The following is a 27421-nucleotide window of genomic DNA, read 5'->3' as shown; positions in this document are numbered from 1 at the left end:
AACCTGGAACTTTAACATTCTAGACAAGTGACACTGACTAAGCAAATTACTGGTTGCTGTTGGTATATAATAAACATCAGGAATGAATTCATCAAGCTCTTCAACATAAACAGTTCCTTTTCCTTTGACCTGACAAGGATGATTGGAAAAAGAATAAAGTTCACGTAGTTCAGGTTCAGGCTCGTGCATCTCTGTGAAAAGTTCCTTTCTGTAGGTAACATGCAATGCTGCACCACTGTCCAAAATCCACAGGAATTGTCTGTCGTACTCTGGTTGAGGTTGTGGATCATTGGTTAAAGCCAGTGTGGCGAGTGGAGCTTGTGGATCATGCCGGGGACCACGACGACCTTGTCTTCTGCCTCTGCCTCTGCCTCCTCTGGAATCTGTTCCTCTGGGCTGGTATGTGACGGGAGCTGGAACTCGTTGGGGACAATCCCGGGTGGCATGTCCCACACGATTACAGATGTAGCATCTTGGCATCCTTGGAGCATAGGTCCTTCCTCGGAAGGGGTGCCTAGCTGGAGCTCTTGATGCAGGTGGTCCTCTCAAGTGTGGCATGGCTAACATAAGTGCTTCTTCTTCAATTAAAAGTCTGCATACATTGTCCACTGTGCATTGAGCAATAGGAACTTGGTTAATCTTTGTAATGGCATCTTTCCATTCATAGTTCAAAGAGTTAATAATAATGCTGATCATTTGAATATCTTCAATAGGATATCCTCTTTCTCTCAATTCTTTTCTCAATCCTTTCAGTTTGGTCAAATGTCCTCCAATTCGATCACCAGGTTTCAATCTCGAACCATGGAATTGAGACATGAGCAAACATGAAGATTCAATTGAAACAGGCCTGTAGCAATTTTCCAATTGGGCCCAAATTTGTTGGGCTGTTGCATCAGGCGAAAATGTAACCTGCAGTTCAGTATCTATGGACATCAATAATGTTGTGCAAGCTTTAGTTTCTAAATCTCTTATTGCAGGAGACCATGGCTGAGCAGGGGGATTAAAAATCATACAGTGAGTGCCTTCTCTGCAAAGTAACAATCCAATCTCACTGACCCAAGCCTTATAATTCTGTCCTGACATCTTTAATTTGGACTCACCAGCTAGTGGAGCAACAGAAGATGCCTGTTGAGGAATGTGCATTTGAGGTGCTGGCTGTGGAAGTAAAGGCACTTGTTGCACTGGAGGTGGACCAGGAGCTGGCCCTGGTTGTACAGCTGGAGGCACATGTGCATGCATTTGTGGCTACTGTGGCATTTGAGCTGCAATATTGACATGGCCTGCTGGAGACCCAGTCATTTGCCTTTGCTGCATTAAGCGTTGTTGTGTTCCATCTAAAAGGACACCAGCACCACCAGGGGGTGCTGGAGATTGAGCCTGTGGAGACACTTGTGGCATTGCACCCTGAATCTCTGAGTGAGTTGAAGACATCTCTAATAGAGTCTTCTGTAATAGTTCAAAATGTTCATGTAGGCTGTGATGCCTTTCAGCTTTCTTTAGTAAATTACTTTCACCAGCAGATGGTGCTGCAACTTTAGTTTCGGGCAGCTCAGCTCTTTCTGCTTTCCTGGCTTTTGTAATTTGAGAATAGAGATTATCACCATGTGACAAATGTGACATGTGCATAGCTCTCTGTTCTGATTGGCCTGACACCAAATCCACCAGGGGGTGTGTCTTTGGCTCCGAAGAAGAAGGAGCCAAAATGGCACTTTTAGAGATTTTGAAGTCACAAGATTCTCCCTTATCTTGCTCAAGCATAAATAAATCCATTTTTGCCTGGGATAGCTTCTGTTCAAAAATTTCTATCTGGTCACGATAGTTTCTTATAGCTTGCTCTTTAGGAGTGACCCTGAAGGTTTGAGAGGGATAATAAAATGTTTCTTTCTCTGCGTAGGAGTAAAAAGGCTTTGCCGTTTGTGGAGAATCTGGCTCTGCACCAAGCGTTACAAAAACAGAAGGCTCTGGGAGGACTGTTTGAGAGCATGCATATTCAGAAGGAGACACTACTGACCTCAGTTGTAGCACGTTATCTTCAAAAGCAGTTTCTCTCTTATCTCTCTCCTGATGCTTTTTAAGAGCATTTCATCTGTTTCTTCTCCTCCCATGGCTCCCACGGCTTCTAGTTCCAGACATGTGGCTGTATCAAGGGGCTGGAAGTTTGAAATCCTCCTTTCTGCCTCTTCTTCATAGGAGAGGTTGAAATCATTAATAGGGAATGCTCTGAGTTTCATTTTGCCCTTTTTCTTCTGTTTCAGCATCTTAGCAGACAATTAATTAGCGTTCCTCGGTCGCAAAAAAAAAATCTGTCTAATTAGCCTAGAGGTCTTATCAAAGTAACAAAGCAAGGAAAAAGCCATAATTCAACCATCCTCTGCTACCAGGTGTCAGGGCACTGATTAATCCCATTCTGCCTTTGGGATAATTGCACCTTGATTATGAGGAGTGGATCGAGGCTTTTCCTTGCAAGCATACTTTAAGAAAACAAAACCCAAAGATATTTCTTCTACGAAAAAACTCATTTATTTGTTATAAAGAAAATAAAACATCTAACTATCTAAATAAAATTAATTGTTACATTTTTGCAAAAGTTTGTGCCGGCTATTTCTCAGCCGGACCTTTCTTGGCAAGAGAACAAAGAAGAGTGTGTGTGGAGGAATGTGGGTGGACATGTGCAGTTTAGCTTACTGATAAGGATTCTTGGCAAACTCTGGAAAGTCTGATAGTCCAGAAATGAGAGCTCAGCTGGTAAATAAAAAAACTCAGTGACATTATCTTCCAACCCCCCTGCTTGAACAGGAGCCCCTATACCCATGAAGGTGAACCTATGGCACGTGTGCCACAGGTGGCACGTGGAGCCATATCTGTGGGCACGCGAGCGTCGCCCTAGCTCAGCTCCAGCATGCATGTGTGCACTGGCCAGCTGATTTTCGGGCCTTCCGGGCCCACTGGAAGTCGGGAAATGGGCCATTTCTGGCCTCCGGAGGGCCTCAGGGGGGTGGTGGGGAAGGCTGTTTTCACCCTCCCCAGGCTCCAAGAATGCCTCTGGAGCCTGGGGAGGGCGAAAAATGGGCCTACCGGGCCCATCGGTAACCTTTTTACCATTGCGTACCAAAAGCGGGGGGAGCGCAGGGGGCATTGAATTATGGGTATGAGCACGCACACACGCAACACCCCCCCCCGCTTTTGGCACACAATGGCAAAAAGGCTAGCCATCACTGCCCTATACCATTCCAGACAAGTGGCTGTACAGTATCTCCTTAAAAATATCTAGTGATGGAGCACCCACAACTTCAGAAGACAAGGCATTTCACTGGTTAATTGTTCTCTCTGTTAAGAAATTTCTCCTAAGTTCTAGGTTGCTTCTCTCCTTGATTAGCTTCCATCCATTGTTTCTTGTCTTGCCTTCTGGTGCTTTGGAAAATAATTTGACTCCCTCTTTTTTGTGGCAGCCCCTCAAATATTGGAACACTGCTATCATGTCATCCCTAGTTCTTCTTTTCACTAAACTAGACTTGCACTTTTGGAAATCCAGAAACAGAAGACTTAACATATATATTATTTCTACGCCAATTGAATATTTAAAAAGAGAGATCAGTTTCTTGGACTGCACGTTAAATGAATGACGTATTGCAAACCTTATATCAAAACTTCATATTTTCTCTGTAGACAGAATTTAAAACTTACGTTCAATATGGTTCTTTATTTGAACAAAAAAGTTCAGCTGAAATCTGCAAACGTGGACCTGACTGCAGAAGAAAGTATGTCTGATACAGAAATATGAATTGTGTTTTTTATTTTGATTCTTACTTAATTTGTTTGTTTGTTTGTTTGTTTTGTTGCTTTTTTCTGGTCTTACTAATGTTCTGTGTTTAATATTCTGTATCTTGATATGGTTACTGGCTAATCAATAATACAATATTATAATATGTTCATGACAAAAAAGTTGGATTTGTTGAAAGCTAATAACTGACCCTAAATACAGCATTCTTCACTGCTTTTTCAGATCCGTTTCACTACTTCAGAAGTTCTGAGTGATAAAAGTCAATTTCCTTTTTTCTACCACATGCTCCCCAAATTAGGGATTCTCTATTCAGGAATTATCCAAATTCTCCTCCATTTCAGATGGACCTTGATTGGTCTCTTTGCTTCAGACACAGAGAAGGGAGAGAACTTCATGAGGACTTTTATGCCTGTGCTTGTCAGGAATGGAATTTGTGTTGTTATATCACAACAATTCTCAACTACTGGACAAATAGCATCCTTCAGGGATGCCCTCTCTAAGTGGAGACAAGTCAATGTCTTTGTTCACCTCATAGAATATTTTTCTGTTTGGGACAGACTTCTTCTTTTCCATTCAACACTTAAAAGTTTGCCAGAACCCATTGAAGGGAAAGTCTGGATAATTGCAGGCTTCGGGGACCTGCAAATAAGAAGAAAGACATTTCTCAAATATGTCCATAGTGTTTGGACCTATGATCTTCAGTGGAAAAAAAGGCCAAAGGACAGTTCCTTCAATCCAGATCTTTTTCTCCAGCCACAGTTTGGAGATGAGTCTTTTCACTGTTCTTTTTCAAAAGGCATCATTTCTGTCAAAGGCCGGAGAAGATGCACTCAGAAATCACCAGTAAAAACAAAAGTGAAAAGTAACAAGATCTGGAACCGATACATCCATGTTGCTTACACTTTGTTTAATACTCTGGCCCATGCCTTGAATGCTGCCTATTCCTCCACGTTCAAGAGAAGAAGGGAAGGGGAAGAAGAGAGGTTGGGGGCTCAAAGGCTTAAGCCATGGGAGGTATGGGGTTCTCACCATGAACCAAACTTACTTTCTTTAGAGAGGGAATGCAAGGGAGGGGGAAAACATCTCAACCTTTTTGTGCTTCAAAAGGCCAACAAGTTTGACCAATTCAAGCACTTGTGGTTAATGTTCCAAAGAGCGGGTACCATGGAGAGAGAGAGAGAGAGAGAGAGAGAGAGAGAGAGAGAGAGAGAGAGAGAGAGAGAGAGAGAGAGAGAGAGAGAGAGAGAGAGAAGTAGATGTAGATATAGATGATATAGTTAAAGATATAGATAGATATAGATATTAAACATTAATTTTATATGCATTTTTAAATAAATTCCTGTCTTTATGAATTTGTGATTAGCATTTTAGCATTTTATATTTATAATATGAAGAAGACCTTGAGACCAAAATCCCAGTTAAAGCTTCTTTAAGTGATTGGCTGCTGAGTGTTGGCATTAAAACAATCAATGAAGGGGAAACTGAACTTATCTGGTTCACTGGATAAGCTCTAAAACTGCTCCTCTTTTTAGAATGTTTTTCCTCTCATTCAGCTAGAATCTCCTCTCTTGTGATTGAACTCAGTTTTCCATTTTTCCATGTCCAACACTCTGGAATAAAAAGAAGCTTCCATGTAACATCTTTCAGTTATTGGAAGAGTGCTGTATCCTCTGTTTTCCAGTCAAGAGATCATTTCAGTTGGAAAAGGTGCTCCCAGACTCCTTCTGATTTTCAGCCCTCAAAGAGCAACATGGCTCTTCTCCTACTTGTCTTTCTTAAGGCTAAGATCAACTCCTTTGATCTTTGTCTTGATTTCATTGCCTTTCCTTAAAGCTGATCCAGCATTTGTGTTTCTCAAAATGTAGGTCTTGCAAGATGACTTTCTACTTGTCTTAATTTCTCTCGAAACCAGGATGTTCACTCCTGAGACTTTTATGGATGCATTTGTCTTCATTCCATGAGCATCACACTGACAACTCACATTGGGTTTGCAATCTATGATTTTGAGATCGTTTTCACAAATATTCTTATCAAGTGTAGTTTCCATCATCCTTTCCCCAATGCATCATCAATGACATTATCATCCAACTACATATGCTAATTATCCAATCATTGATATCCTACCAATCTATTATAATCAGTGACCAGTATACATACTTACCAAACACACACATAAACACACATACGTGGATATACATACTGTATATAAGAAAATGTACAAATGAAATCTTAATGAAATGTCTATATTAAAGCTGCCATCCCTTTTTTTCTTATAAGATATGCCTTACATTGTCAAGTCCTAGTTGCTACAAATCAGATACTTTTCTAATGGCTTTTGTTTATGTATTTATCTGTATTAGGAAATTATAAATGTTTTTTTTTTCTTGATGCTTTGTATCTTTAAATAAGTTCAAAATAGTTTTGTCTATCAATTGGTATAAATATATTATTCAAAAATCATGATTTCCCACCTCTACTTTTCCATACTACAGAAAACATAGAAGAATAGATGACCAAGGACTAATTACTATTTAGTGAGTTTTATGGGGAACATTGAACATTATTGAATACAATAGTAAGACATTTTTTATCCAGATAATTTTTTAAAAAATATTTTATTAATTTTTTGATAAACACAAAACCAAAAACATACATACAAATATATGTATGTATGTATGTATGTATGTATGTATGTATGTATGTACACACACACACACACACACACACACACACACACAAAGATACAAAAAAAGGAACATTTTTTATGTGGAATTGTGTCCATTTACAAAACTTATCACTATAAAGTACTTACGCTCTATATATTTTACTTCATCAAATTTTGTTATGTCTGAGCCTATTTCATCTTTCTCTTTTTAATCCATTTGTACCATTTCTCCCATGATACATAATACTCCAAGTCTGTCATTCCTTTCAATTCCAATGTTAGTTTGTCCATTTCAGCACAGTCATAATTTTTTTTAATTATTTGACCCTCGGAGGATGTCTTTATATTTTTCCAACATTGCACAAAAGCCAATCTTGCCGCTGTTGTTATATGTAGAATCATATGTCTTGTCTTTTTATCGTAGTTTTTTCCCATTATTCCCAGGAGGTATAGTTCCGGTACAAATTCCAGTTGAGCACCTGTTATTTCTTACAACCATTTTTTTATTGTTTTCCAGTATTTTTTTGATTCTGGACACAGCCACCATGAATGGGAGAAGGTACCCTGCTTCTGTCCACATTTCCAACAATTTGGGACCAAATTTGGGTATATTTTTGCCAATCTTGAGGGAGCCAAATGCCAGCAGTTTTATCCAGATGATTATCATACCATCCAGCCATCACTTAACTAGATTCCTAATCTCATCAAAAATTGTTTTAATGAAATCAAGTTATATCACCAGCAATTCCATAATCTATTTAGGAAGAGTAATAAGATGGAGCCCCTATGGAAGGATCGGATAGAAGGGGGAAGCCCACAGCTGTATAATGTAAGAGAAAAAAGTGAGAAAGGATTTGCCTAAATTTTCAGGCTGAAAAAAACGTTGGTAGGAAAATTGTACATTCAGAATTGCAAAATTCTGTCAATGTAGCATTTAAAGTAAAGTAGAATTACCTCATCTGTCCATCTTTCATGTCTGGTTTACCTGGAACAACATCAGCCTCACAAATTTCTTCCTGACAAATCCATGCTTTCTGGTAATCACCCTGTTGTTTTTAAGGGCTTTATGAATAATCTCTGCATTTATTTGTTTGTTCAATTTATTTGTGACCCAGTCTAGAATGTTCCCTATACTTTACCAATTTTATCATTTTTTAATCTTATCAATTTATATATATATATATATTGTCAACATATGGTTGGCAAATTTTGCTGAACCTTTTTGTTTCTCTTTTGAGGATACTGATAACACCTGTTTTCCCAACTCAAGATATTCGCAAGTGAGACAACTGTAGTAGATAGATTCAAATATGGAAAAAAAAAATGTGTGGTAAAAAAAAAAAGAAACCCGGTTTCTGCTGTTAACATTTTTGGGTATTTCTGTTCTAGTTCCATCCATTTCTGAAGAAGAATGAGTTTTGCAATCTTTCCCACTTGAAACTGTACGTGGACCAAAATGGTGATGTGGCAGCAGATCTGAACATCATAAGCATGATGGTTCTCGCCAAGGAGGATCCCATTACAAAGCAACTAGGCAGTTTTGAAAGACAGAAACTTATTATCGACCAAGATGCTTTTTCACAGCTAAAGTTGCTCAACAAGGTGGGTGAAATATCGGTGTCTTTTCTCTGTTTTCCAAAGCCTTGAGACACATTTCAAGTGGCTAAGCCTATTCACCAAATACAATGACCGCCAGTGAGAATTGAATGTGGGGAGTAGAACCCTTATAGTTTTCTTAAATGGCTTGGGAGGCTTCAGTACAATTGACTTGTACTGTTCTTGTACTGTGTTCTTCATTTTCAAATTGATTCAGCTATGTCCAACATGGGATGCTGAGTTTATTTTTTTTATTTTTATTTATTTATTTATTTGTCAAGTATGTATTAGATAATTTATATAAGTATAAGCATGGATTGAATACTTAAAAGGAACACAAATAAAAGGAACATTAGGAGCGGGACGGTAGGCACGCTGTGCTCTTATGCACAGCGTGCCTGTCTTATAGACCTCTTATAGACCTCTTAGGAATGGGGAGAGGTCAACAGTAGACAGTCTTAGGTTAAAATTTGGGGGGGGGGGGGGTTGGGATGAAATCACAGAGTCAGGTAGTGCATTCCAGGCATTGACCACTCTGTTGCTGAAGTCGTATTTTCTGCAATCGAGAGATTCACTTTAACTTTGTATCTATTGTGTGCTCGTGTATTGTCGTGGTTGAAGCTGAAGTAGTAATTGACAGGTAGGGCATTGTAGCAAATAATATTATGAGCTACACTTAAGTCAGACTGAAGGCAAAGTTTTAATTCTGTAGGACACAAATCATGGCTATTCTGTGTCCCCTGCGCAACCTGTTATCTGTACAAATCTGGTGAAAGGGGACATCCTTTCCAGGTGATGCATTGGTTAGAATGTAGTCTTGCCAGCTAATACTGCCCACAGCCAGGAGTTCAGTCCTGTCTGGTTCAAAGTTGATTCAGTCTTCCATCCTTCCGAGGTCAGTAAAATGAGGAGCCAGATTGTTGGGGGCAATATGCTGACTCTGTAAACCAATTGTCTGGTGGTTCAGCAGACTGATAGCATTGTGATTAACACCAGCTGTCTGCAATTACTGTAAGTTCGAATCTCACCAGGCTCAAGGTTGACTCAGCCTTCTATCCTTTCTAAGGTAGGTAAATTGAGGACCCAGTTGTGGGGGCAATAAGCTGACTTTGTATAAAATATACAAAAGTATGAAGGCTATTGCTTAATGCATTGTAAGCTGCCCTGAGTCTCCAGAGACGGGCAGCATATAAATCAAATTTAAAAAAAATATGAGAATGCTGTGAGGTACTGTGAAGTGGTATATAGGTCTAAGTGCTATTACCATCAAATGCTGGGGATTTTGGTGTTGATAGCATCAACTTGTCTTGTTTCCTTGCCTTAGATTAGCAAAATAGAATGAAACTTTTTTTGTCCAATGCCCAAATTCCCAGTGGGGTAAAAGAGGCAAGGATTATTCTTGACTACTTGACTAATGTTCATGTCTACGTCCATTTTTCATTGATGGTTACTTCTCATTTTCATTGGTGGTTAGTTCTAACATAATTGATTTGGCATTCCTTGTTTTTGTACTTAGTCTCTGCCTCAGTCCAAATGTGTGGAAAATTGCCGTCCTGGATTTTTCAAGCAGGTTCAGAAAGGGGAGCCAATTTGCTGCTATGATTGTGTTCGTTGTCCAGAGGGGACCATCTCCACTCAGGAAGGTGAGTGACATCACAGAAAAGGTACTAGATTCATCAAGAGCACTTTGATCAATGAAGTGGTGGGATTCAAATAATTTAACAACCGGTTCTCTACCCTAATGACCGGCTGGGTGGGCGTGGCCATGGTGGGAATGACCAAGGGGTGTGCCAGGCAGCACTCGGCATCCTTCAGACCCCTGGGAACAAAAATGGGCCATGGGAGTGCCGCAACCCCATACACCATTTGGGGCCTAGTAGGCCTCCCTGCAGCCTCCTGAGAGCAAAAATGGGCTGCAGGGATGGAGGCATGCCGCACCCTCCCGTGCCCCATTTTTGGCCTAGTAGGCTTCCTTGCAGCCCTTTGGGAGCAAAAACAGGCTGCAGGGGGGCGTGGCCAGTGATGAAATGTAAAATTTGTTACTACTGGTTCTGTGGGTGTGACTTGGTGGGGGGGTAATGTGACTGGGTGGACGTGGCTAACTTTATTTTTTTTACCTTTTAAAAGCATTTTTTCTACAACCAAGCTGAAGAGGTTGTTTTAAAAGCCTCTGACGATCCTAGCTGAGTTGCCTGATCGGCAGAGGCTTTTTTTTTTTAAAAAAAAAAAATTTTCTACAACCTCTTCGGCCAAAGAGGTTGCAGAAAAAATGCTTTTAAAAGCCTCTGACGATCCCAGCTGAGCCGCATGATCATCAGAGGCTTTTTTTTTACTTTTAAAAGTATTTTTTCAGCTGAAGAGGTTGTAGAAAAAATGGTTTTAAAAATAAAATAAAAAAAGCTTCTGATGATTGCATGGCTCAGCTGGGCATGGGGGAGGGAGGGATTTTGCTACCGGTTCTCCGAACCACCCACCTCTATCGCTACCGGATTGGGCGATCCGGTCTGAACCAGGAGCATTTCACCCCTGAGGGAAATGGGGGGACTTCACCGGGAAGGACTTCCCTTCCAGAAGTCCCCCTGGTGCCCCGTTTTCGGCCTAGTAGGCCTCCCTGCACTTACCTAGGAGCCAAAACAGGGAGCATGGGGACTTCTGGAAGGGACAGGGAGGGAAGGGGCCATCCAGAAATTTAACAACCGGTTCGGCTGAATTGGTACAGACTGGTTGAATCCCACCACTGGATCAATGGACTTTTTAAATGAGAGTCATCTAAGGTTAACAATTTTGTGGATCTCAATTTTCAAGCTGCCCAATTTCTCCCATAATGGGAGGAATAAGAAAAAGACCTTGAAGGATGAAGTAGAAAGAGACAGAAGAACATAGTGGGTTATGCAAGATTACTTGTGTTAGAGGAAACCTCTTTCCTATTTGCCAGTTTGGAACTGTCCTTGTATGTTCACCTTTCTTAGGAACATCTGAATTGTTTGAAATTTAGGAATGGTTTCAGGTCAATGGCCTTTGCTCATCCAACCCAGTTTATATTACAGGCCAAAAGATATATCAATCAATCAATTGATTAATCAGTCAATCTTTATCAAGGTCATGGAACCACATAAGCAGAAAGATCTAATTCAGGACCCCTGGAGAAAGAGTGTTTGGGTTCAAGGGACAAGAGAAATACACGCAAAGACTCACCATAAAAGACATGAAGAGATTAGGTGCATGGGGTGGGTTCTACTTATGTTTACTACCACAATGGGGCCGCACATATGCTCTTATTTATTTATTTATTTATTTATTTATTTATTTATTTATTTATTTATTTATTTATTTATTGGTTCGATTTATATGCCGCCCTTCTCCGGAGACTCAGGGCGGCTTACAATGCCTTAAGCAATAGCCTTCATACTTTTGTATATACCTGCTTAGTAGGGCTTTCGCCACCCCCCCAAGCAGTGTTCTTTTTTATACAAAGTCAGCTTATTGCCCCCACAATCCGGCTCCTCATTTTACCTACCTCAAAAGGATGGAAGGCTGAGTCAACCTTGAGCCTGGTGAGATTTGAACTTGCAATAATTGCAGGCAGCTGGTGCTACTTAATAGCACTTTAGTCTGCTGCACCGCCAAGGCTCTTTATGCACAAGTGCAGAAGCTTCTGCACATTGATGACGTCAGGGTCAGTGGGTGAAGCCTCCTGCCAGTTTTACTACCGATTCTATAGAACCGGTGTGAACCGGGGGCAACCCACCACTGGTTAGGTGTGAAAGAAAGCATGTAAATTAAATTTACAATTATTAGGGGTAAAATTTGTCTTTTTTTCCTAATGTTTTAATTTTCCATGTTATGGATTAACAGATAAAACACAAATATTGTTTATAGCCCAGGTTAACAATCCCAGATTCAGAAGAACCACCATCATGGAGTCCTTGGTTGGACTGCTCCTGCATCTTCCCTTTTCTTCTTATCTTTACAACTTTTTTGGATATTAAACAATGAAATTCAAACAGTAATAACAGCCACCAAAAAAAAAAAGAGGAATATAGTTGTGTTTCTAAAAGGGAAAAAAAAGTCTTACCTCCATTATTGGGATTAAAAGGAACTAGGTCTAAGAGAAAGCAGGGAGAAAAGAAAAATAATTAATCAATCAACCTACATAATATCTATTTATCCCAATGTGGAACTCATTCAATCTTTAAACAGTTATTAAATCTAGAAATTATGGTAATAGATTGCTGCTGCTTCTGATTTTTAGAAACTAAGGTTATTGCAAAGAAAGATAATACCGTATTTTTCAGAGTATAAAATGCACCTTTCCCCCCCCTAAAAGGCGGTGAAAATTTACGTGTCTTATACACCGCATGTAGCCCCACCCACCCACTGGCCCCCACCCTTTGGCCTCTGCCTCGCAGCAGTTACCTCCTTGCAAGCAAACAGCAAGAAAAAACAGCTCCTTTCAGCTTTAGCACAGCCTAAATAGGACAAGTAGATTGGATCGGCCTCCCGACTCTCAACTGATTTGCTCTCAGCTGTTTTGCGCAGGGCTCTGCTGCTTGCTGCAAAGAGGTAAATTGCTGGAGCAGATTTTTTTTCCTTGTGCTAATCAAGCTATGCTGAAAACGAAAATTAAAGTAAAGCAGGCTGTTTGCCGTTTGCTGCAATGAGGCAAAATTGCTCAGAGGCAGAGGCAGATTTCTTTTTCTTCATTTCCTCACCAAAAAAGGTAGGTGCATCTTATACTCTGAAAAATACGGTAGCTCCTTTCTTGAACTTCTTCAGCAATTAATTTTCCCTAAAATCCCGGTTTACAAGTTTATTTACCCTTTAAAATATATTGGCTGCCAATCTTACCACAAGCTATCAAATTTATATTGCTGCCATTCCAGACAATGGGTCTCTGGGTGTCATCCAATTGAAACAACAATTGAATCTTGTACAAGACAGGGTTAAATCTATAATACATTAAATACCAAGATTGAAGAAGGGAATACATCAAGATGTTACATATGATGCAACCAGTGCACAGGACCCTGGTACCATGAGATGCCCAGGCCTGTTAAAAGAATACAATTTAAAGAATTATTATCAATGGTAGTGGTAATCTGACCAGATGAATCTCCTACTGGACTGATTGGTTAACCGTTAATGTAACCTAAAACACCTGAGGGGGGTAGGAAATTTCTATTCTTTTAACTACCTTAAAGTGCAGAAATTACTTAGAGTTAGCTTCACCTTTCTACTTGCTGATATGATGTACTCAATAAAAGGTCTTTTGAGCCTGACTGAAGCCTCAGAGTCCTGATTCAATTGGGTTCATCACTTGGAACCATGACACATGCCTTTTCTGTTGCAATTCCTGCCCTGTTGAACACCCTAGCCTTGAGTTCCAACAGACCCTCCCCCACCCTTTTAAAATTCGGGAGACCTGGTTCTTCTCCCAGGCATTGGGATAAGGGAAGTTTAGGGAAGGTTGAGAAGGTGGTGGCTTGCATCAGTGAAAGATAGTTCTGGCAACAGGTCTTTCTCTTTTTGGTGCTTGTTGTTATAGCTGTATATATTAAAGGATTTTTTCTGGGCTGTTCACTGTCCAAAGTTTGCTTTAAGATGACCAGCCAGACAAATGTTTTATATATGTATGCAGGGTCATATTAATCATTTACTATGGCTTACCTGTCTCTCAGTATCAGCTATTATTTATTTTGTATGGTATAACAGAATACAGCATTAATGCATATGGTTCACAAAAGCATCAAAAAGTGCCCTTGAGATGATGCAGTTCTAGCAGGGAACCTTCTGGGGGGATATTCCATCACAATATGAGGTAAGGTTCATGGGATATTCCCACAGTCACAATAAGTCTTATCAAGCTGTCCCCATTTGGATTTTTCCCCCCAACATTGGCACCTGCTGTGGTTGGTCAGTATCATCTGACATCCAAAGAAGATCTTTCTTGAAAGGTGAAAAGAGATGTAAATGAAATATTACTTTCTGTTTTCTCAGATATTGAAAAATGCACCAAGTGCCCAGATGATCAATATCCAACCGAGAGCAGAGTCCAATGTATCCCAAAAAGATTAACCTTCCTCTCCTATGAAGAACATCTGGGCATCATCCTGGTGTCCATTGCCCTATTCTTGTTCCTATCCACAGGATTCATTTTAATTATATTCATTAAATACTTAGAAACTCCCATTGTAAAAGCCAACAACCGGGACCTCTCCTACATTCTCCTGGTCTCCCTCTTGCTTTGCTTCTTGTCCTCCTTTTTCTTCATTGGACGACCAAGGAAAGCCACCTGTCTTCTCCGACAAACAGTGTTCAGCATTGTCTTCTCAATAGCTGTGTCATCTGTGTTGGCCAAAACAATTACAGTGGTGCTGGCATTCTTAGCCTCAAAACCAGGGAACAAAATAAGAAGATGGTTGGGGAAGAGCTTGGCCAATGTCATCATCCTTTCTGGTTCTGCTGGCCAAATTTTCATCTGTGCCTTATGGCTGGGAATTTCTCCTCCATTCCCTGACTCTGACTTGCATTCCCAGCCTGGAGAGATCATCCTTCAATGCAATGAAGGCTCAGTCACCATGTTTTATGTTGTCCTTGGCTATATGTGTTTCCTAGCTGCCATTTGCTTCACTGTAGCTTTCCTGGCCAGGAATCTCCCTGGGGCTTTCAATGAAGCCAAGCTGATCACCTTCAGCATGCTGGTCTTCTGCAGTGGCTGGATCTCCTTCGTGCCCACCTACCTGAGCACCAAAGGAAAGTCCATGGTGATTGTTCAGGTCTTCTCCATCTTGGCCTCCAGTGCTGGACTGTTGGGTTGCATCTTCTTCCCTAAGTGCTACATTATAATCTTGAGGCCAGATCTAAACTCTAAGGAACATCTAATGATAAAAATAGGGAAATGACTGTGATATTGTTTCTTAGGCGTGTAACATTTAATTTTTTCACTGCAATTACTGGGCTTTTGTATTCTTCTTTTGCATTAATGTGACAATTAAGGTTATTTAAAACAGAAGGAAATAAACATATAAAGAATGTAAGAGTAATGAAATTAAATTCCAACATTATCATCAAACAGTAAAATAAATAAAATAATTAAAATTGTCATGCATCCAGGGATGAAGCTAAGAAATAAGATATTAAATAATCTTAAATAATATATTAAGTAAAGAGTAGAATAGAAGAGACAAGACTCCCCAAAGAGAGAGGGATGGAGTCTTTTGCCTGAGGTTTTCTTGAATATGAAATTCTAAATCTGTGTGAACATGGACACTTTCTCTATGACTTTCTTTTGAAAGTAGGTGTGAGCAATGGAGCTGGGTGTCAAGATCATGTAGATGACCCCACTTTCAACACTCTGGATATCTACACCAGACATTTTTGGAGGTGTTAGGTGACTTCATAGATCTTATGGGACCTTAGAGTTCCATGACTCTGTGTTCAGTCATAACTATCCTAACATCCTTTCTGGACATGTCCAAAAACTAGTGATCCTGCTGCAAAACAGCACCTGAAAGGCTCAACATCCTCTGTGAAGACCTGATCCAGATAAGAAAATGTAAAACAGCCATGAATCATATTGGTCTCCTATCCAAACAAGCCATATGATCCCTTTGTATCCCAAATGTGAAGCTTTCAGCATTCACCTATGTGAATCGGGAAATCATCTAAGATAGAAAATGATAGGAAGTAACTTGGTTTGACCCTCTGCTTATGTGCAGAAGGCTTTGCGCATGTGCAGAGGGTTCAAAATTGCACATGATGCATGCACGCACTTCCGAACCGGTAGGGAAGGTAAGTAGATTTCACCCATGATCTGGAGGTCCATTCTCTGGTCTTCCCTACTGTACTTAATATATATTCTGTATATACTATATATAAGAAAGGAGAAAGGGGAACCATCCTTCTCTCTGCCACCTTAATCATAACCGGAACTGTATTTGGAATAAAACTTCTCTGTGCATTCTGATGTTTTATGCAAGACATCTCTTTCTGTTGATTTTTCCATTTGATCTTTTTTGATCAGTTCCAAGAGCAGGGTCACAGTTCTCAGCCATTCCAATGGCCTAAGGGCCCCTGTAATACACAGGGATCACTATTGAGCATTACATGTCATTTCCAGCAAAGAGAAGAGGGGGAACCCAGTCTCTTCTATCAACTGTCACTCCTCAGAATGTTGCTGCAGCCAACTGTCACTGACTGGAATCTTGACTCTGTTGCTAGGCAACTAACCTAAGGGAACCTTCATTCTGCTCTTTGTAGGCTGCAGACCCCAAGTCGGAATTTCTGCCCCCCTCTGACCCATACAAAAAGACCCCAAAGGGGGAGACTCTCTGCAGCAACACAAACATTCATTGCATGTATCCGGCCCAGGGGCTGTAGTTTGAGGACCCCTGGTTTAGTGCAATATAAAAAATGCAAATAATTTTTCTGCGGACCACCAAAATTTTCTCACAGACCACCAGTGGTCCATGGACCACCAGTTGGTGACATCTCTACTAAAAAGATCCATTCATCTGGAAGCTGATTTACCTATACTATTGTGACTAAAAGTAAGACTGGATGCACTGCTATTGGTTTCCTTAGGAATATAGAGGAATATAAATTGAAGAAGCTTTCAGAATAAGAAGAATACCTCCTCCCCAGGTATATCTTCCTGCCTTCATTCCCATCTTTCTCCATTTTAAACAATGTTAGTGGTACTATTCATGCTTTGAATGTTTTATTGTTTCTTCTTGTTTATATTGATTATAAACTGCCTAAAGTCATCTTTAGGCAAGATAAGAAACATATAAGTTAACCACCCCACTGATGCCCTCGAAGTGATGTCCCAGTGTCTGGAGGCCATGCGGGTCTGGATGGGGAGGAACAGGCTTCGACTCAACCCTTCCAAGACCGAATGGCTGTGGATACCGGCGTCCCGATATAGCCAGCTGGTGCCATCGCTGGCTATTGGGGGCGAGTCATTGACCCCCACAGAGGGGGCTCACAACTTGGGTGTCCTCCTGGACACACGGCTGTCTTTAGAAGAGCATATGATGGCTGTGGCCAGGGGGGCTTTTTATCAGGTCCGCCTGATACGCCAGTTGCGCCCCTTTCTGGATCGGGACTCCTTGTGCACAGTCACTCATGCCCTGGTCATGTCACGCCTAGACTACTGCAATGCTCTCTACATGGGGCTCCACTTGAGGAGCACCCGGAGGCTCCAGCTGGTGCAGAATGCGGCCGCGCGGGTGATTTTGGGAGCAACGTGGCACTCCCACATAATACCTCTCCTGCGCGAGCTGCATTGCCTCCCGGTGATCTTCCAGGTGCTGGTTCTCATGTTTAAAGCGCTCCATGGCTTAGGGCCAGGATATTTGCGAGACCGCCTGCTGCTACCGATAACCTCCCACTGGCCAATACGCTCTCACAAAGAGGGCCTCCTCAGGGTGCTGTCGGTCAGGCAATGTCGGCTGGTGGCCCCCAGGGGGAGAGCCTTCTCTGTGGGGGCACCCACCCTGTGGAATGAGCTGCCTTCTGGAATACGATTGATACCGGACCTCCGGACCTTCCGTAAAGCCCTGAAGACGTTTTTATTCCACCAAGCCGGCCTAGCCTAAATGGTTTTTAATTGGGATTTTAAATTTTATGGATTTGGGGGTTTTAAATTGGGAAGCTAATGATTTAATTTTTTTAAATTATCTTAACTTTTGTATTTGTATGTTTTTTAATTTTGGCTGTTCACCGCCCTGAGTCCCCTCTGGGAGAAGGGCAGTATACAAATTAAATAAATAAATAAATAAATAAATAAATAAATAAATAAATAAATAAATAAATAAATAAATAAATAAATATTAAATGGTCAAAAACTGTTAATGGAGACTACTAAATGCCATTTTTGAAAAATAACAAATTTGTAAAAGTCATTTTTTTCTATATTATTTTAACATGGTTAGTTTCATTTCAGCAGAGCAGATTAGTTTCAGTTTCTCTGCACAGACACAGAAGCTGCAGACTAAGACACGCCCTGACTCCAGTCTGTCTCAGCTCCCAAACACCCCTCATTGGCTAACTTAGTTGCTATGCCTATACATTGGCTGACCTTGTTACCATGTCCTATTCCAGTTGATGAATATACTCTGACAGAATAGGTAGGAGTTATCTTTAACTTGCTGTGTAACTTAGTAATTGGAATGTATTTTCCATTTACTGAAAGTTGGATTCAGAGAAAAGGATTCAAGAAGGAGAATAAGATTGTGGGAGTAGCTAAAAGGGCCCAAGGTAAGACAAAGACAAGAATGGAGTAGAAGCAGGTAGGGAAAGAACCTGGGATTCTTCAGAGTCTTCCTGATTTAATAGAGGAAAAGAGATATCCTAGAAAGGAGAAAGCTTTATGTAAAAGAACCTGTGACAAATTGAAATGGAGAAGAAAAACATTCAAATATTACCTATTGAACAAATGTACATTTGTTTATATTAGCTGGAATAAATGTACAAACATGAGCATAATGATGTGGGAAGAATTATAATAGTTCCTTGTATTTGATAGAAGATATGAATTATGCCCACTTTGACTATCTGAAGGAGTCAAAGAACTTCAGATGTCCATATTTCTAAATGGAAAATGGTTGAATGGATGGAATTCTTATACCTCCTTTCCTTTGCATCTCAAAAAGACTTGTTAAAGAAAATTCCATCAAAATGATTCAATCAAATAGGCACCTAAAGGACCACAAAAGCAATCTATCCTTTGCAACAGACTGATATCCATGTCCTCATTGCCGTATCTCATTTCAAACACCCTGAGACAAAAAAGAGAACTTGATGCAGCCTCCTAAGAGCACATAACAAGCCACAGATGACAGCAGTCACTCTCTCTTTTCCCTTGGGGTCTTGGGGCACAGCCACAACCGAGGTGACACATATTCAATCAAGATGGGGATTACTCCAGGGATGAAATCTAAAATTTTTCCCTACCGGTTCTGTGGGTGTGGCTTGGTGGGGGGGTGTCCTATGACTGAATGGGCGTGGCCAACTCAAAGTCACTCACAGCCACGCCCACTCAGTCACAAGACCCCCTCCCACCAAGCCACACCCACAGAACCCAGTAGGAAAACTTTAAATTTCTATTCTGCCTGCGTATTACCTTTCTCCCGCGGCTCCGCCCACCTACCCCATTCCCTGGAGTCAGGGAATAAAACATTCCCCGACTCCTACTCCCACCTTTCTCCTGCAGCTGGTTGTCAGGGAAGGCAAGCGCCCAAAAGGTACTGGAGTCGCTCACTCTCCTTCTTGAATGAGCCGCTCTGGTCCACGCGCCAGCTGCACAAGCGCACATCCAACCTGCTGTCAAATTAAATAAACTGTGCACTTCCACAGTCGGCGCATGGACCAGAGTGGCTCATTCAAGAAGGAGAGTGAGTGACTCTGGTAAATTTCGGGCGCTTGCCTTCCCTGATAGCCAGCTGCGGGAGAAAGGTGAGCAGTAGGAGTTGGGGAATGGTGCATCCCCCACTCTGGGGAAAGGGGTAGGTTGCTACTGGTTCTCCAAACCACCGGCCATCATCGCTACCTACTCGTCCAAACCGGTCCAAAGCGGGAGCATTTCACCCCTGGATTACTCCTCTCTGGGCACAACCAGGCATCCCTGAGACATGTCAGAAAATATGATGGGTGAAACCAGCCTTGTTATCCATCATCCAAAAACAACAACCAGAATTCAGTATCACAAAACTTCTTGTAGAAAGACACTGAGATAAGAAGTCAAGATCTGTAAAATGGGAATAGATTAAAAAAAAAATTCTCTTTGTATCACCATCAGGGTGGTCTGCTGCCCCCTCTAACTCAATCCCCCAGTTCTCCCTTCTATGTCAAGGTGAACATCTCAATTTACTTCCTCTCCAAACAAGAATCTTTCTGACAACTGACTGAGATAAACTAGGAACACAGAGATACCCAACCACCTCTTTCAAGATCTTGGCAGTCTTGAGAGGGGGCTCATACACAGCCTCAGAGATGTGAAGGCCAAAAAGCTCCACTACCATGGAATACATCCACACAACCAGAAGAAGGGAATCCATTTCCCTTCAAACCAGTTTTTAGGTGGGTGTGGCACCGAATGGTGTTGTGATCTGCCAGCAGCCTGTGGAGCTGGCAGTGGAGTTGGACAGTGAAGAGGCTGGGGAGAACAATGGGCCAGTCCTTGCATCAGGGGAAGGCCCTGCTGAGGGCTCTGTGTTGGAGGCAGAGATGGGGCCAGAGCCATCTAGGGGTGATGAGCAGACTCCGGAGCCTCCAAAGGCAAATAGCAGAGAGGCAGAGGAACAGGAGGAGCCTGTTCCTAGTGCATGCACGCGAAGAGCTGCCAGAAGGCAAGAGCAGCTAAAGCAAAAGGATGACTCGGGAGTAAGGCCAGGAGATGATTGGCCCCTACCAGAAGGCTTAAAAGAGGAGCAACGGCTCTTGGGATCTTTGTAGGAAAGCAACATTGCTACATTTGTTTCTTGTCAGCATCTCTTGCTTCTGAACTTTTGCCAAGAAAAGCCATTGGCAGGGTGCCAAAGAAGACAAAGGTTGGTGATAAGGCTGAAGAACTGTTTATGAAGAATTTGTTTTGGATTTAATTTGGACTAAGCTGAGAATGAAGTAATTCTCAGCTGCTCCAATAAAATATGTTTGTTTAGGACTGATTGTGTCTGGACCATTTGGGCCTAGGTCACAACAATTGCTGTCAAGGGGAAAAAAGATCTATTAGCCCTATATCTTTCTTCATATTTATACAATGATATAATCCAAAAATATTCAGTGTCCTCAACCTTGAGTGGCACCAAACTCCATGGTTCTTACTCAGCAGTCTCTCAAGAAAAGAGTCATTTTTTAGACATATCCTGACAGGACAGATCATAATTACCACGGAACTCTACCCTCAGAAGTATACTGTATCTGTAATTTTTCACAAACATGCTGTACATCAGGAATAAATTCAGGATCCCCAGAGGAAAAGTTGCTTCTCACTGTAAGTATCACCATCCTGCTCTTTGAGATGTCTCCTTCTACTTCTCTAGTGGCTGCCTATGATGTAATCATCAGACTGAAGCAGTATGTAGGGCATCAGAAAAGGATAAATGCTTTCTGTCGCACTTTGTGTTATCTGAATTTTAGGACAGGCAGGGGCTATGCTGTTAAATGTACTTTTTTCTCCTTTCCAGGTGAAGCCTGGTTTGTCTCTTAATTCTTCAGGGCTTTTAATTCTTCAACTCTTTTTGTTCTTGTTTAGAAACAGGAAGGGAATTGATTCAGCCCCATGAATTATGAACCTCCTACTTCTGCTTCTGATGCTACTGTTGCCCCAGCCACTCTCTGGGAAGCTTAGAATGAAATGTCCACTGACTCTGGAACACCAGGATGGAGAAAAACCATGGAGCTATTACAGACCAGGAGACCATCTCATTGCTGTTACCACCACTGGAACAAAAATATCTCCTGTTATGTTCCCATTCAATGCAGCTCCTTCTAGTCAGTCTAACTCGTAAGTCATTCAGGATAATGGAGTTGCATTCCCTCCATTTATAATTCTAACACCTCATTTTTCTTCCTTATTCCACTTATTCCAGATGGATATGGCAGCACCTCTCCTGTCTAATTTCCTGAATCATTTTGATTTCCATGCTTTCTTTGTCCACATTATTTTCCTCTCCCTGTTCAATTCTGAATTCATGACTTGAATGCTGATTTTTGTTTAAATTAGTGATTCTTGTAGTTTCCCCCTGCCCAGCTCAGTTCAAATACATCTACTCATAACAAAAAAAGACTAAGTGGCTTAGACTGAAAAGAAGTATTTTGTTAGTTCTGTTGATGATGATAATAACATGATCATATTTACAGCAGTTTGTAAGAGTTTATGTAATGCTCATTGAAAAATGCTATGCTTTATTTTGATTAGTCAAGCAAAAATATCTCAAAAATATAAAATATATTTTGCTATTCATGATGATAAAAATGAACATTCTTTTACAGTAGCATATCTTCTGATCGGTCTAAAATCCTACGCTTTATTTTCACTATTCAAGTGATCAATAAGAATTCCCAACTCCTGCAAAATCTCACATTTGGCTACAACATCCATGACAACTATCTGAACACTATTGGCACTTCAGATGCCTTGCTGGACATGCTCTCCACTGGAGAAGCCAATGTTCCCAACTACAGCTGTGGAAGGAAGGACAACCTTTTGGCTCTTATTGATGGAGCTGACAGAGACATCTCCATCCAGATGTCAACATTAGCAGACACCTACAAAGTCCCACAGGTTTGTGTGTGTGCCTTTCTATCTAGTAAAAAGAGTGAATCGGTAGGATGGGTAAGCAATAAATTCAACCATATCCATTCTAGGGCATTCAAGAGTTGCTTTCCTCTGTGGCCAGTGTAGGTATATTGTCTAGTGATGGATGGGATTGATACAGGGGAGGGGAAAAGCAGCAAAGCAGCCCTATCATCTCATGACACCATCCCCATTTCTTTGGGGGCTTCTACTGCACCCTTGTGAAAGTAAGGAGAAGATCTGCGTCAAAATCAAAATCCTTATATTAAAACAACCACACATAACATCTGTGGACAGAATTTAAAACTTATATAAAATATGGCTCTTTATTTGAACAAAACAATTCAACTGAATTTGCAAATGTGGGTCTGATTTCAGAAAAAAAGGGAGTGATAAAGAAATATGATTTGCATTCTTTATTCTGATTTTTTTATTACTTCGTTTCTGTTATTGTATTTTTTATCTTCCTAATATTCTGTCTGTAATATTAGCTAATCAAGAATACAATATTCTAATACTTTTATGAGAAAAAGGTTGGATTTATTGAAAGAATGACAGCATTGTTCATTGCTTTTTCAGATCAGTTATAATAGTGTTTCAGCGGCTCTGAGTGATAAAAGTCAGCACTCATTTTTTTACCTGATGCTTCCCAAAAAAGGGTTCCATTACCCAGGAATCATCCAACTGCTCCTCCATTTCAGATGGACCTTGATTGGTCTCTTTGCTTCAGACACAGAGAATGGAGAGAATTCCATGAGGACATTGAGTCCTATGCTTGTCAGGAATGGAATTTGTGTTGTTATATCCGAACAATTTTCACCAGCTGGACATACAGGACCCCTCAGGGTTGCCATTTCCAAGTGGAGACAAGTCAATGTCTTTGTTCACATCATAGAATATTTTTCTGTTTGGGACAGAATTCATCTTTTCCATTCAACACTTACAAGTTTGCCAGAACCCATTGAAGGGAAAGTCTGGATAATTGCAGGCCTTGGGGAATTGCAAATAAAAAGACATATATTTCTGAAATATGTCCATAGTGTTTGGGCCTACAATTTCCAGTTGAAAAAAAGGCCAAAGGACAGTTCCTTTGAACCAGATCTCTTTGTGCAACCACAGTTCGGAGATCAATCTTTTCTCTGTTCTTTTTCAGAAGACATCATTTCTGTCAAAGGCCGGAGAAGATGCACTCAGAAATCTCCACTGAACACCAAAGTGGAAAGAAATTGGATCTGGTACCGATATAACCACCATATTTACACTTTGATGAATACTCTGGCCCATGCCTTGAATGCTGCATATTCCTCCATATCCAAGAGGAGAAGAAAAGAGAGAGAAGAGAAGCTGGGGACTCAAAGGCTGCAGCCTTGGCAGGTATGGGGTCCTGACAAAGATCCATCAAACCTACTTTCCTTGGATAATGAATACAAAGGAGAAAAGGAAACTATCTCAACCTTTTTGTGCTTCAAAAGGCCAACAAGTCTGACCAATCCAATCACTTGTGGATAATTTTTCGAAAGAGCGGGTACCATGACATATATATTTTGATCTTAAACAGTGTTAATTTTATAAAATATGAATGCATTTGAAATAAACTTCTATCTTTATAAATACATTTCATAGATTTGAAGGAGACCCTGAGACTTTCTAGCATAACCCCTCCTGTCTGCAGGAATCACAGTTAAAGTTTCTATAAGTGATGGCTGCTGGGTCTTTGCATTAAAACAATCAGTGAAAGGGTAACTGAACTTCTCTTGTTCACTGGATCAGCTCTAAAATTGTTCTTCCGTTTACGATGGTTTTCATCTCATTCAACCAGAATCTCCCCTCTTGTGACTGAGCTCAATTTCCATGTCCAACACTCTAGAATAACAGCAAACGTCTGTGTAACGTATTTCCAAAGCCTTTACTAAGAACTTTACTAGAACTTCATGTGATTTTGATTTGATCCCTCTATTAATGCAGCCTAGAATCTCCTTTTTTATTGATGTGCTGCCACACATTGTTGGCTCATATTATAACAGATTAAGAGAGTTGCAAGGAACCTTGTAGGTCATCTATTCAAATCCCCTGCCGAAGCAGGAGAACCTACACCATTTCTGACAAATGGCAGTTCAATCTCTTCTTGGAAGCTTCCAGTAATGAAGCTCCCACAGCTTCTGAAGGCAAGCTGTTCCATTGGTTGATTGTTCTCACTGTCAAAAAAATTATCCTTATTTCCAGGTTGACTCTCTCCTTGATCAGTTTCCGTCCATTATTCCTTGTCTGCCCTTTGGGTGCCCTGGAAAATAGTTTGATCCCTTCCTCTCTGTGGTAACTCCTCAAATATTGGAAGACTGATATCATGTCACCACTGGTCCTTCACTAGACTAGCCATGCAACCGTTCTTCATATGTTTTAGCCTCCAGTCTCCAATTCATCTTAGTTGCTCTTCTCTGCACTTTTTCTAGAGTCTCAACATCTTTTTTATAGAGTGGTGACCAAAACTGGATACAGTATTCTAGGTGTGGTCTTACTAAGGTTTTATAGAGTGGTATTAATACTTGATCATGATTGTATCTCTCTGTTAATGCAATTTAGGATTACATTGGCTTTTTTGGCTGCTGCCGCATACTGCTCGCTCATATTTAACTAGTTGTCCACTAAGACTCCAAGATCCCTCTCATCATTATTGCTATCATTTATTTACTTACTTACTTACTTACTTATTTAGTTAGTTAGTTAGTTAGTTAGTTATTTAGTTAGTTAGTTAGTTAGTCGCATTTCTATCCCACCCAACTCCCAAGGGACTCTGTGTGGCTTACAACAAAGAATAAAACAATGCGAACAATCCCATAAAAAAAGTTAAAAGAAAAACATTAAAACATTAAAACTTTAAAAACGTTAAAACACATGCACTCCAATTCGTGGCCGGGTCTCGCAAGATCATTATAACAAGATCAACGGCACCAGGCCTGCCGGAAGAGCCAGGTCTTCACCACTTTGCTGAAGGCCAATAGGGTAGGTCTGGACCTCAGGAGGTAATTGGTTCCAGAGATCCGGGGCAGCCACAGAGAAGGCCCTCCCTCGCGGGCCCGCCAGCCAACATTGTTTAGCTGACGGGACCCGGAGGAGACCGACTCTGTGGGATCTTACCGGTCACTGGGAACTATGTGGTAGAAGGCGGTCTCGAAGATAGACTGGCCCTGAACCATATAGGGCTTTAAAGGTAATGACCAACACCTTCTATTGCACCCGGAGACCAATAGGGAGCCAGTGCAGCTCATGGAGAATTGGTGTAATGTGGGTGTATCTAGGCGCACCCACTAAGCCTGGTTTCACCCAGTCTATATGTCTTCTTTTGGTTTTTCTTGCCTAAGACTTTACTTTTCTCTACATTGAATTTCATTTTGTTAGATAGGCCCCAGTGTTCAAGACTGTCAAGATCCTTCTGGATCTTGAGCCTATCTCCTAAGGTGTTAGCTATTCCTGCCAGTATCATCCACAAATTTGGTCAATTCTCCTTCTATCCCCTCATCTAAGTCATTTATGAAGCTATTAAAGAGTCTGGGTCCAAGATAGAACCTAGGTTACTGTTTTTTCTGCTTGGTTGGGTGGCCTGTATTATACACTGTGGCAATGTCATTCTTTTTTTCTATTATATTGAGTCATATGCATTTTAAGAGGTTTTTTTTCCTTTGATTTTGTGTATTTCTGTAGCAGTATAGTGTTCCTTTACATACAGTGCAACTCCACCTCCTCTTTTATGGGATCTGGATTTTTTGGATCAGTTTGCATCCTTCTATTACTATGTTCTAGTCATGGGTTTCATCCCATCACATTTCTGTAATGCCAACTATATCATATCAACCTTCATGTATTAATAATTCAGGTTCACTGTATTTGTTCCCCAAACTTTGTGCGTTTGTATATAGGCACTTGAGATCTTTATGTCTGAATCTGGGTATGCTTCCTATGTGTCCTATTTGGTGTTTGAGTTTGTCTTCCTTCCCATTCCTCCTGACCTCATTATTTAACTTGCTTTCTAGGGGCTTTTGCTTGGAATTAGGTCCTGGAGATCCTAAAGATTGGTCACCCTCCCCCCTCAATTTTAGTTTAAAGCCCTCCTGATAAGATGAACCAGTCATTTTCTGAAAATATTCCTCCTAGTCTTTGGGAGGTATAGCCCATCCCTTGCCAAAAACCCATCATGGAGGTAGTGCAGACCATGGTCCAGGAATCCAAAGTTTTTTTGGCCACACTAGCCCTTCAGCCATTTAAGTGATTCTCCACTAAGACTCCAAGATTTTTTTCACACTTACTGACATTAAGTCAAATTTCACCTAGTCTGTACCAATACATTTGGTTTTTCTTCCCTACATGTAAAACTTTACTTTTATCTACATTCATTTTGTTAGATAGAGCTCAATGTTCAAATCTGTCAAGATCCTTTTGGATCTTGAGCTTGCCCTCTGGGTGTTGGCTATTACTGCCAACTATATGATTGACAAATGTTATTTATTTTATTTGTCAAATATATATAAGATAACAGGTAAAAGGATGAACATAATTTGAATACATGAAAAGAGTAAGTAAAAAGGAATATTAGGACAGAGATGGTAGGCACACTGGTGCACTTATGCACGCCCCTTACATACCTCTTAGGAATGGGGAGAGGTCAACAGTAGACAGTTTAAGGTTAAAGTTTTGGGGATTTGGGGAAGAAACTACAGAGTCAGGTAGTGCATTCCAGGAATTGACCACTCTGTTACTGAAGTCATGTTTTCTGCAATCAAGTTTGGAATGGTTTACTTTGAGTTTGTATCTATTATTTGCTCATGTATTGTTTTGGTTGAAGCTGAAGTAGTCATTGACAGGAAGAACATTGTGGCAGATAATTTTATGTACTACACTTAGGTCAGACTGAAGTCGCTGTAGTTCTAAGTTGTCTAATCCCAAAATTTGAAGTCTAGTGGCATAAGGTATTTTATTGCGGTTAGAGGAATGGAAGACTCTTCTCGTAAAATATCTCTGGACTCTCTCGGTTGTATTTATATCCGATATGCAATGCGGGTTCCAGACAGATGAGCTGTATTCAAGA

General features: G+C 40.8%; 1 protein-coding gene across 1 annotated transcript; it reads left to right on the top strand.

The window, feature by feature from the left end:
• Positions 1-3691: 3691 nt before the first annotated feature.
• On the top strand, positions 3692-21233 carry LOC148115941 (vomeronasal type-2 receptor 26-like). Its single transcript, XM_087885310.1, has 3 exons — positions 3692-3758; positions 14190-14850; positions 21230-21233. The coding sequence occupies exons 1-3, from the start codon at positions 3692-3694 to the stop codon at positions 21231-21233; spliced, it is 732 nt and encodes a 243-aa protein (XP_087741436.1).
• The last annotated feature ends 6188 nt before the right edge of the window (positions 21234-27421 follow it).

The sequence above is a fragment of the Pantherophis guttatus genome, chromosome 2 (genome assembly GCF_059756535.1).
Source record: "Pantherophis guttatus breed Tessera chromosome 2, ASM5975653v1, whole genome shotgun sequence".
NCBI classification, from domain to species: Eukaryota; Metazoa; Chordata; class Lepidosauria; order Squamata; family Colubridae; genus Pantherophis; species Pantherophis guttatus.
The sequence above is the reverse complement of the archived record's forward strand: the minus strand, read 5'-3'. Positions and strand labels throughout refer to the sequence as shown.

Coding starts and splice junctions, on each gene's coding strand:
- LOC148115941 (XM_087885310.1), top strand. CDS start 3,692: ATGGTTCTTTATTTGAACAAAAAAGTTCAGCTGAAATCTGCAAACGTG. Junction 3,759..14,189: donor GGACCTGACTGCAGAAGAAA/GTATGTCTGATA, acceptor TCCTATCCACAG/GATTCATTTTAATTATATTC.